General features: G+C 40.3%; 1 protein-coding gene across 1 annotated transcript in view; it reads right to left on the bottom strand.

The window, feature by feature from the left end:
* The window catches only part of KIAA1033 (KIAA1033 ortholog), a 51,960-nt gene that overhangs the window by 2,340 nt on the left and 37,407 nt on the right, over positions 1-12,213 (bottom strand). The window contains exons 24-33 of the mRNA XM_015427560.1: positions 12,057-12,161; positions 11,711-11,845; positions 9,657-9,765; positions 9,035-9,101; positions 7,976-8,062; positions 7,121-7,268; positions 5,798-5,894; positions 4,052-4,248; positions 1,825-1,924; positions 731-806 (exon numbers count right to left, since the gene is read on the bottom strand). Coding sequence (XP_015283046.1) covers positions 739-806; positions 1,825-1,924; positions 4,052-4,248; positions 5,798-5,894; positions 7,121-7,268; positions 7,976-8,062; positions 9,035-9,101; positions 9,657-9,765; positions 11,711-11,845; positions 12,057-12,161 — 1,113 coding nt within the window. The 3' untranslated portion in view covers positions 731-738. The remainder of the gene's footprint in view (positions 1-730; positions 807-1,824; positions 1,925-4,051; positions 4,249-5,797; positions 5,895-7,120; positions 7,269-7,975; positions 8,063-9,034; positions 9,102-9,656; positions 9,766-11,710; positions 11,846-12,056; positions 12,162-12,213) is intronic.

The raw sequence follows: 12,213 nt of genomic DNA on the forward strand, positions 1-12,213 counted from the left end.
CTTAGCTGTTGGATTACTGAATGTACCTGTTTAATTGATTTTTTGTATTTATACTTACTTATTGGACATTATACTTACCTGCTGGATTACTGCATCATACTTACCTGTTGGATTACTGAATGTACCTGTTAATTTTTTGTATTTATACTTACTTATTGGATTACTGAATATACCTATTGAACTTACCTTGAATTATTTATATTGAGTCCAACTTGTTGTATTGATATATTATACTTACCTGTTGGTTTTTTGAGTTCACCTGCTGAATTGTAATTTCTTGCATTTTTGTAAAATTCTAGTAAATTGAGCTTCTGTAGTTTCTACCATTTAGCCTTTGCTACTGTAGCATCCTTTTCCACACAGTTTTCTCTTAGTTAGCTCTCTTGGGAGTCCTCATGGGTCCCCACTTCCTGTTTCTAAACCTGAATGTAGTTACTGTTTAGGTAGGGTTACCATAGTTTGAAAAGTAAAAAAGAGGACATACTTCAAAGAAGTGATCACTATGACAAACCTCATTTTAAATACCCCTACTATCATTACTACTAACTAGCAATATCCATAGCGTTCCAACCCAAAAAGAAGACATTTCCTTCCATTTTTTTAAAAAGAGCTCAAAAGAGATGGACACCAAAAAAAGAAGACATGTCTTCTAAAAAAAGGGCATCTGGTAATCCTAGTTTAGGGGGAACGCCTGGTGCCATATATCACCACCATGTAAATAAATGCATACCAGAGCTCTCATTTCACAACAGGATCTGCAGAAGAAGAGTTAGCCAGGTCTCCGTTGCTTGTTTTTGCTGATTCTTCTACAAGAGAAAAGGGGGTAAAAGCCTCTGAAAAACTCTGTACTGTTATGTTTACAGGAGTCTTAACTCTTATACAAATGCCATAATAATCAGGTGACTGTTAACATTCACAACTCTCTCAAAAGAACCTGATTAAGATATACTGTACAGACTATAGAACCTTCACGTGACAATCCATCTAGTACTTGGACACCTGCAACAAATGGCCACTACCGGTTGCTCCACTGCCTGTCAAGGATTCCCATTTTGATCTAGGTTTCAGTATACACATTATATCACCAGTTCCACTGAGCGATTGTTTCAACAAAGCACCACAGGGGTGCCAGTGAGTGCATCAGCAGTGGCCATTAATAACCCTCTCTTTTTCTTCTATGGCCCCCACATACCCTGTCCTGCGGGACAGTGGTGTGGCCAGCAAAGGAGGACTATTATGCCATCTGGAATGGTTTTAAATTATAATTTACTGTTCTACTGTGATAATTTTAATTATATGTTAATTGTATTTTAAATGTTTTAAGGTTGTAAATCACCCAGAGCCTGCTTACAGGGTAGGCGATTCATAAATTTAATAAAATAAATAATTTTTTAAAAAGGATGTCCACTATTTCTCATTAAGTTGGAATGAATCTACCAAAAAAATCAGCTATCATCTGCCTCATCCCCAGGTGACCAAGTTGAATTTTGCAGACAATAGTCTGCGGTGCTTTCCATTTGAAAGCAACTGCCTTTGGTTTCAATGGAATATTTCCCAGCCACTGGATGACTTCCTTAGTCAAGTAGCTGACTTTTTTCAGTCTTCATCAGTTTTCCCCATCTGAAAGCTGTCATGCTGTTATACATCATGGCTGGATTCTGTCACAGAACTTTGAAGCGTTACTCTAAACTAGTAATTGAAATGGGATGTAGAAGACTCAAATACTGTTTTCATAAGAGCAAGAACACCCCACAATTTCATAATTTTTGAAAACAACAGTGCTGATACCATGGTTCCTTAGAAGCTGCAATACTTTTCACTAACCTTCTCTCTCTTTTTTTTCTTGATTCTCTTCTGCTGCAGTTTTATCTGCTCTGAAAAAGATTCTTGCACTGCTTAGTGAGAAATAGAGCAATTCAAATTCCTATGGGGTAGAAAATCAGGAAAGAAAGATATCCTTAGCAGGTGTTAATGTGCCAAAGAACGAGAGTATTTAAAGTATCTGTTTGAAGTACTTGAACACCAGAAACTCCCCAATTACTTATATTACTATTGATTGATATATTACTATCAAATGATAAAGTACACTTGGTATATCCTATAAATGAGACACTGTATAGAGAAGAAAAAGACATTTCAAAAATGAGATCAAGCCTGGATTGATAACTAAGGTAAAACTTACAAGCACAAGATGGCCTCTTTTTAAAAAGTTAACAAGAACGAAGTTTATTCAGTAAAAACATACTTTTAAAAAATCTTCTGTCCTCTCTTAACTCATTAGACTCCTCACATAGCCTAAAAACATCATTAACAGAATTTGAAAAACTGCTGGTGAATAAAAATTTACACACTAAAGGTCTCACCTCAAGGGTCTACAATATCTTGACTGCACCAAACAATTTAGTGCTGCTTCATTACCATGGCACAAAGATCTCCAAATTGTACTGTCAGACACACAATGGAGTAAATATGGAACTCCCCTGTTTTGACATGCTGATGTTTTAATATCCAACTACTAACTTATAAGATTCTCTCATGGTGGTACTTAAGACAAGTCACAATATCTCATGTCACACCTTCTGAGACATCCACATGTTGGAAATTCTGTGGGGAAAATGGGACTTTCTTACACTGCTGGTGGACGTGCAAAATTATTCAAAGCTTCTGGGTCCAAATATTGTCACATATCAAACTATATACAGGACACGAGGTCCCCTTAACCTTCGCAGCTGTACTTAATCTCTGGGACACTAGAAAATTACCAAGAGCTTGCAAAGAACTTAATTTAATAATGCTAGCTGTAGCAAAAAGCCTTATTGCCCAACATTGGCATGCTAAACTATGGGAATACTGTATTTTAGACAAGGTAACACAGCGTATTCAGAGCCAATGGTGATATAATAAGGGTTGACTTAAGTGAAAAATGGCTCCCATTCTGAAACATCTTTGGGGCTATTCATCTCAAAATACTGCTGAAGGGAAAAATGATTATTTCCCTATTGTCTACTTACATGGATCCCTTATATTCCTGAGGTGCAACACCAATATATTATATTGCATCAAATACTTAATGTTCTGGCTGACAGGTTATGTTCTTTTATAATTTCTTCCATGCTCAGTCTGATTCCAAGTGATACCTATAATTATACTCTCTCCAACTGTCATGTTTATATTTTAGATCACTTCAATTGTAGCATAATTATTAATCCGTGTATTAATGTTCTGAATGTATTTTAATGGAATTTGCTCAATAAAACTTCAAAAATTTAAAAGAAACCAACCTGCACCTGACTTGCAAGCAGGAAGTTAGTAGCCTTAATGTAACCATATGCCCCTGAACCACAATAAAACCATTAAACTTCTGTACTTCTTAATAAACTATAATTTCATTTAAATAAAAACAGCTGTTTTAACACAGAATAAACAATCTCCTTTTACCTCACAGCCACCCCCCATGCACTGACTATTCTACCAAATATATGTTCTTTGAGTTAAACTAAGAAGGCTTTGATGGCAGCAAAAATCATTCAGGAAAACTAAGGAAGGAGCCAGGATAATACAGGTCATTTCAGAGAGGGCCCAATACAGGTGTTACACACCAAGGGGTCACAAAAGGAGACCAAACATTACACCAATTAAACTGGTACAGCAGGCATTCATTGCTGCTTGTCACAAACTGAACACACCGCGTGATTGGCTTGCATCTGACTGCCACCTTTGGGCATGCTAAGTTCGACCACTGAACACATGTGCAACAAAATTCGCAGTATCCCTATCCCTCACCACACAAAACAGCTGCCCCTCTTCCTCAAAAAGGGGTAGCTCTGGCTGCTTCCATTCACGTGCCTTAATTCCTGCCTTCATACACCCAAGCACAGAGCAGGTTAAATTGGTGGGTGCAGATAATGGATGCCCCAAGATGGAGGCAATTCAAGCTTTTACAGGAAGGATTCTTCCAATATACCTCGGAAGTCTACTGAACGCTTTAGATAATTACAGGCTGGCAATAGTAAGGGTTTTCTAAAATCATGCAAGTGACAGTAACTGATACCTGCAAACAAACATCCAGTCGCTTGTGAGTAAGATTCATTGTCTGTAGCAGCTTTTCATCCTGACTACTCGACTGAACGTTCTGTTGCTTTGCTACGGCTCTGATCTCTTTCACGTACTTCTCTCGGACAGACTGGAACCAGTGGAGGGAGTCAAATTCTTGATACTGATCCAAAAGCTTCAGAATGTAAGCTACTCCTGCAAGAGTTAAAAAGTCCACTTGGTCAAGACATGCACTAAACAAATACATTAGAATGTTAATATACGTTGCACAGATTCACATCTGTGTGTGGGGGGGAGTGATCTGACTCAGGGAAGCTCATGCTGGGATAAGATGTCATTTACTGACATGAGATCACGCTTTCATCTCATCAGATATATTGCAGAAAACTGCAACATCCTGACATGGCCTCCCTTCTGCAGTCCCCATCTCTTTCCCACTCACGCACTCTGCTGGCTGCTGTGTGTAGCTCACACGGGAAGCAGGGTGGGGTTGGGCTGAAGAGAGATGTGCCTGCTCTAGCAAGGGTGGGGGCAGGTTCCCCCCCTGTTCTCTGGTGTTTCATGGGGGGAGGGAGTGGCATCTAGCGGTAGTAGCAGCAGCACCAGGCAGTGGTTGCCTGCGCCTGTACGTATCACTCAGAGGGACATCATTTGGCACCACTGCCTAATTGGTGGGTGTTGTTGGGGTTGCAACAGACTCCAGCATACTCACTATGTGGTCCTTGCCATGCAGCCCCCTCACCCCCCAGAATGTCCTTATGGATCTGACCAGCACCACCGCTATTACGTCAGCAGTTGGCCACCACCTTCACAACTACCCTCAGGATTGGGCTGCCCAGCAACCAGGTGCAGTTTTTAAGCTTCACTACAACACAAGTAACAGAAACGCCATCTGTGCAACATCTGCTTTTTTCAAAGCTTCAACAGAACCCAAGTACTGTACTTGGGGATATAATCAGAATCCCGGTGGAAGCAGTGTCTGCTAGGGAAACAGCTGCGGTGATGACATGGGGTTGGATCCATCGGAGGATTTTTGCTGCAGCCCAAAATATTCCTCTAAACATTGCTTCTGGGACACAGGGGACCACCAGGTAGTAGTAGTAGTACTTGTAGTAGTGGGGGGGGCACCAGGAACAGCATGGGTCAGGGAATCGGTGTCAGTCCCTCCCTTCCATTTGTTGAAATTCTCTGCTGGATTCTACTCATGGTGAAAAAAATTCTTTTGTACCACCCTCAGTACTCCATAACTCAGATATAGTTAAAGATCCAACTCCCCCAAATAAATTCTCTCATCTTCCATCAAGTGAGCAGATGTAGGGCTTTTGCATTGGGATAGTCAGGAAAGAAACACCCAGTATACCAAATGCATGCTGTACACACTTAAGTCGCACTCAGAAAGTATCACCCTCGACATATGATCACATATGAAGCTGCCTTACACCAGTTCAGACCAGAACTGTTTATTCTGATTGGCAGGGGCTCTACATGCTCTGAGACAGAAGTTTTCCCAGCTCTGGTACCAAAAGATCCTTTCATTAGAGAACTTAGGACACTATGCATATGTAACCATGCACTCTACAAATGAGGTATGGTACCTCCCTTTTAAAGCCTCAGGTTTTTGTAGAATTATAATCCAAGCTATCTTTTAAAGAATATAACACTGGGGAACATCTGTGACTTGGGGGTGTGTGTGTTGTTTTTTTAAAAAGTGTTCAGGAAGGATGAACCATGTTCCTAAACTCACCCATGGCAAAACCATCATCCGTGAAGGCTGCACCAACTTTGTTCTTTTTATTCAGTTTCTCCTTGCAACTGATTGAGTGTTCTATGAAGTTGAGGGCCTGAAACAAAGAGTTCATGCCATTTGGGAACAGCAAAGAACAAAAGACAAGCCAACATCCAGGAAGGCTTCATGCATCAGACCAGTTCCAATTGTAAATGTATCTTTGGTGGTGTTAAGAGCCTTTTGAATTTCTCTTCTTCCTGGAGAATCTTGGCTGAGATTTTTAAATATATTTCTTATGCAAGAAATAGCCATACCAGCATTTCACTTAGCCAGTTGTGCATGGCAGCAGTCTCTCAGTTCTCAGTCAGCCTTGCTAGTTTCTTTCTATGAGGCAAGTTGAGCACTAAGACGGGGGTCTCTAGATGCAACATACAGCTCTGGTCACCACATCTCAAAAAGGACATTGCAGAGCTGGAAAGAGTACAGAGGAGGGCAGCCAAGATGAGGAAAGGCTGAAGAGTCTGGGACTTTTCAGTTTAGAAAAGAGGGGGGGGGAGGCAATGACAGAGGTTTATAAAATTATTCATGACAAATGGAATTTTTCTTCCTATCCCCAAATGCTAGAACTTGAGGGCATCCAATGAAGCTGAAGGGCAGTAGGTTCAGGATGGACAAAAGGAAATACTTCTTTGTGCCGAGAGGGATTAAAATGTGGAATTCGCTGCCAGAGGAGGTAGTGATGGCCACAGGAATAAGCAGCTTTTAAAGGGGATTAGATAGATTTGTGGAGGATAAGTCTATCAATGGCCACTAGCCATGGTGGCTAAGGGGAACCTCCACTTTCAGAGGCACTAAGCCTCTGAATCCCAGAGCCAGGGGGCAACATCAGGGGAAGGCCTCAACCTCTATGCCCTGTGTTGTTGTTTTTTTAAACTCTATGCCCTGTTGTTGACCCTCCAAAGACAGGATGCTGTACTAGAGGTACTATTGGCCTGATCCAGCAGCGCTCTTATGTTCTTATATATGTGCTCTCCGACAGAGCGATGCTACATTACTCCTGTGAATACAATCGTCATAGAGATAGATGCCCATAGCCCAGATCAAGTAGCAGAGGAATATCTAATGTATTTACACAGCCTGATTCTATACATATGAGTACTTGGAAGACAGCCCCATTGATTTAAACAGAATTTATTTCCAAATAAATACGCACAGGACTGAAGCCTTGATGTGTAAAATTAAAACAACCTTTTAAGATTCTAGTTGTTTCAACAATCACACTCTGAAGGTATACATTGACTATTTCTGTCATGTAATAAATCTAGCAAGGAAATAACTAACCAGCGGGGGAACAATTATATAAAAATTACGCAGATGCATGTTCTTTGGACTGCGAAATTCAGGAGCAAACACATCCACAAGCATTTTGAAGTACTCTGTGCCTTCAGCAGAGTTACGTGTAAGATCACCAAGTACAAAATCCAGTTGCCTGTGAAATAAAGGTATACATGAAGTCCAACGGGAAATTTTTGCAATCAATACTTCAACAATTAATATCCTAGTTATCTGTGCCTCAGAAATTTTTTTGCCAGCAAGTAAAATTCAGACAGTTGCTCCAAGATACATTTAAACAATCACTGAACAACCTCCCCTCCAAGGTTTATATTAGAACTTCACGTTTAACTTTCCATATCTCTACAGTTCTAGTACAAACTCTCTCTCTCTCTGTGTGCGTGTGCGTGTGTGTAATGTGATGTCAAGTCACAACCAACTTATGGTGACACCAGCAAGGAGCTTTCAAGGCAAGCAAGAAGCAAAGGGCCATTGCCTTCCTCTGCAGAATCTTCCATGGTGGTCTCCCATCCAAATAATGACCCTTCCAAGATATGACAAGATTGGGCAATACCATGCTGCCTTCCCTCCGACAAACCCAGTACAAGTCACAAAAGTGACTGACAATACTTTCTTATTAGTAAAGGGCAACAGTAAAATAACAGATGTTACCAATAAAAATGAATGGATCACAAATATACTTGCATTGCCATAATATATAATTGAATTCTCCTCCCCAAAGCCCTTTATGTTCTAACCTATGCAGCATCACATTTTTTTTTAGCTTTTTCTTTTTTTAAAAGAATGGGGCAGAGAAGAATAAACGTTTGGGAGACTGTTTGTAGTTGCATCAAGCTAAGCTACCTGGCTGCTTTTTGTGTTTCTTCTGAGAGGCCTTCTTCTTTCACAAGTTCTTCAAAGTTAACAATGTCTTCAAGATCGGGAACAAACCTACGAATTTCACATCAAGTTCACTAACAATTATGTATCATAACATGCTTATAAAACCAATATAGTCTTCTTACTTCTTATATCGCTTTGTTTCTGTTTCCATCTCCTCACCCTCTTGCTCATAGTCTACTATGGAACTACCAGCAATGTTTCTTACAGCTTTCTGTAATATTCCCCCACTGGGCTAGCATTGCCTTTCTTAATTCTGGCACGTGAATTCCTCAAATTAGCTTTCTAACCTGACCTGAGTAAACAAAAATGGTCTTTAACACTGGTCTGTATCTTACCACTCTGCTCAACAAGATTTGATGAAGTCTTCCTTCAGCATAAGGCACCTTCCACCAACTTAAGCACCTCTTCAGCTGGATAAAAGTTTAAAATATTGTTGACACAGTGGTAGCATACAGACTAGTAACTTGTGGGACAGGAGAATCCTAGGAGCTGTATTTTGGTGGGGTAGCAAAAGGGGATGGAGGGCAGAAATCCCTCGGCAGAAATCCTTTCACTCACAGAAGATGAAAGCCCTTCATGACTTCAGAGTGTGCAGCCACACACAATGCTAAAATGACTGCACAGTTATTCCATGGAGACAGAGATTATGTCCATGCTGTTTGTCTTAATATTTCAAGAAGGAACTGTGCCCTCTTGCAATCTCCTAAGAATTTTGGCTTTATTAAAAATAAATGCTATTGTGTGTCATATTTGGAGATATACATTAGAAAATGTGCAGACGTCATCTATAAGAACGCTGTACGGGGGGGGGGGGGAACAAAGCTCCTCAGCGTTCTATCAAAAAACACTCCCCTGCATTTCCCAATACTGACCCCGGGTTGAGCCCCTCCTTCCTGCTGTCATATTGCTCCTTACAAAAGAATCCACATTTTACAAAAGGTCAAATATCATGTTGAAAAGAGCATTTATATAAAACATCTGCAACACAATGTAGGAAGCAGAAATCCATTTGATATATACCTGATCGCACTGCTACAACAGTGAAGTCCACCTGATCTTATCATTCGTACATAGCCCATAGCATTCCCTTTAAAAAAGAAAAAGAAAATTAGACAAGTGAATTGAGAGAGAGAGAGAGAGAGAGAGAGAGAGAGAGAGAGAGAGAGAGAGAGAGAGAGAGAGAGAGAAGTAGCCAAGCAATTAGAATCCAAATGACAAATTACTTGTAGATGCTGGGGACATCTAATAAAGCTGTGCTCTCCTAATCAATAAAATTTAACCTTGAAATAGACACTTCATACATAGTAAAAAATATGCAGGCAATAGCAAGTATGATATTTTGTAGGCGGCATGAGAATATAAAGATTAACATACTTATGCTATCACAGACACAAGCATAATCCAGCCAATGTGCTTGTCTCTTGGTCTTTCAAGTACAATATTTTAGGCTGGTAAGTGCGGATAAAAATTAGCTAAAAGCAAGCATTCTGAAAATCAAGCATTCAGAAATTCCATTAATTGAGCTTCTTAACTCTCCCACTGGAATTAGAATTAACTTTGGCACAACAATATAAGAAATTAAATTTTGAAGCTTAAAAAGAAAAAAAACATAAAGTTAATGTTTTTCGATATACTTTCATACCTATTTGGCTTATTAATTGCCTGAACTGGTCAAGGTAACTTTGTCCATCAGGTGTAATTCCAAGCTTTCTGATCCCCCGGTTGAACTTTTCTGCTCTCTCAAAAGGGTACTAGAGAAATTATTTTGATATAAATAAATAACAAATGCTGGCCTTCATGTACTTAATATCAGTTCCATTTTTGTTTCCCCACATTATTTTTTTCTATATTACTTACAGTGTCATACAAACTTAAAGATGCATCTTTCCTCTATAAACTATATATCAGTCTGGTGATGACCATATTCTTATAACATCCCTTATCATACAAAGACTTTCAGAAAACTTAATTGTACACCTCACTGCCTTTTAAAATTATAAAAATGAGATCAGCAGCTACAGGTCTCTTTCCCTATTACTGGCTTCCTCTTTCAGAAGGCACTAAGTGCAAACACAGCCCAATGCTATCCTACATGGGAAGTCAGATATTAAGTATGAATTTTAATGTGAAATGTCACCTTTTAAAAGTAGCTTTTCTGCATCTGTGATGGAAGTACCCTGTAGTGGATGCTGGTTCTGAATATATTTTATATGTTACACTTAGATACTACAGTTGGACTAGCTTTTAATTCTACTAAGCTTTATCATATGCTTGGTTAGACCAAATGATAAAACATCAACTAAGAATTTATTGGTAATCTTAGCTACACAATGGAAAACTTCAAATGAACAAACCTACAAAACTGCTCTATACCCAGTCAGATCATCAGTAGGTCTAACTATTAACTACTCTCACTAGCAATGGGTCCTCAAGCAGAGAAAGATCTTCCCCACTTCTCGTCACCTGACATTCCCTTGACTGTAGATACCAGGCGCTGAACATAGGATGGATGTCCTGCAAAAACAGCAGGTGCTCCACCTCCGAGTCATGGCCCTTCTTCCAAAATAACTGAGGCTGTGGTCACACGGAGCATTAGGCACGCTAGAGGGATGGAAGATAGGTGGAGTTTCCGGGCGTGATCTCACCGGCACATCTGGGAAGCGTCGGGCTCCCGTGGCGCAACCGAGGCTTCCCGCAGAAGACGCGCAGTAAAAAACTAGTACCTCGGAGGTACTAGTTTCCTGAAACCGCGGGGCAAGGGCGGGCGTCTGATCGTGTTTCCGGAGGTAGTTCCGGTGCCCGCACATGTCCCCTCGGAAATTTTTTTTTTCAAAGTCTCCACAGATGCGCACATGCACCCAAGGGAGCATGCAAACATTTGAGTTTAAATAAAAAAACAACCAACCCGTTTGCCCCGCGCCTCGCTTCTTTGCCGCGCCGCAGGACAGTGGAGTGATCGGCACCTCCCCCCTACCACGGGACCTCCACGGGACCTCGATCGGTAGGTCTGATCAAGCAACCGCGCGGTTTTTAGCCCCGGGGCTAACAGCCACGTTTCCCCCCCGCATTTTCCTGCCCGTGTGACCGGGACCCTAGAAAGCAATCCTACTCAGGTCTATTCAGAATCCTATTCTGGTCTAGATGATAGGGTTTATTCTTATGAAAATGTTCTTCAGATTGAACTGTGAAAAAAAGTACTGGTGGTAAGTGAAAATGGATAAACATTGGTACATTTGTATGAGGGAACCAGAAACTGTACTTAACCAAGTTTTTGCCACTGAATATTTCTGCCCCTGTTGGGTATCAGATACTAATTCACAAGCACACCTTAGAATTGACTAATTCTAGATGAAGCATGCTTCAGGAATCATCCCTCAGGGGGAATATGCAACATTTGCCTCAGCCCTCCGTCATCCTCCTAACTTCTCTTCCCTGCCCTTCAGTTTTTTTCTTCTGCACACCAGGGGATATATCTACCCCTCCCCTGTATCAGTTCCCGTATCACACTAAACATGCTTAAAGTGCAGTTTCTGTATGTGAAGGTCCTATTTAGCTATTGTGCTTAAGATATACGATAGACCCAGCCTTCACATGCAGACCATTCCCCCATCAGAATGAAATGTTGAATGGAAAAAGGAATGGGGTGGTGGTGGTGGTTATTATGAACCTGTGAAGACTCCACATATGACATCGTACCTTGTGATCATTTTGATCCTTAACTTCTCTGAAGAATCTGATATCTTTGATCAGTCGGGATTTGATGTGTTCATCATACATGAACTGGCTAAAGATATAAAATTTCTTTCTCAGAAACTGGTATGTGAAATTTACCTGAAGAAAAGCATAAGAAACTCAGTATGAAGAGGTTAAAATAATATTTGTTTTTTCATTATTTTTTCTCAAGCTTACAAGAACTCAGTTTCTTTCAGGGCATTTCCATTACTTCCCATATTTTCAGATAGCTTCCTTGCATCACTTGCTCTGCACTGTTTGACAATGCAGTCTTAAATATTTGAAATTTCCAAACCCTGGTAATACTTACTGTTGTGTTCATGATTCCTGTGCCATGCGTTCGAATTGAGTTAGCAATGTGCCTTATATTTATAGTGTTCAAATGCTTGTTATTGCTGATTCTCTCAACGAAGATCTGCAATTAAACAGTTGCTTATTTATATAATTATCATAGCTCTAGATGAGAA

The sequence above is a fragment of the Gekko japonicus genome, unplaced genomic scaffold, assembly GCF_001447785.1.
Source record: "Gekko japonicus isolate JY-2015 unplaced genomic scaffold, Gekko_japonicus_V1.1 scaffold28, whole genome shotgun sequence".
Lineage (NCBI taxonomy): Eukaryota > Metazoa > Chordata > Lepidosauria > Squamata > Gekkonidae > Gekko > Gekko japonicus.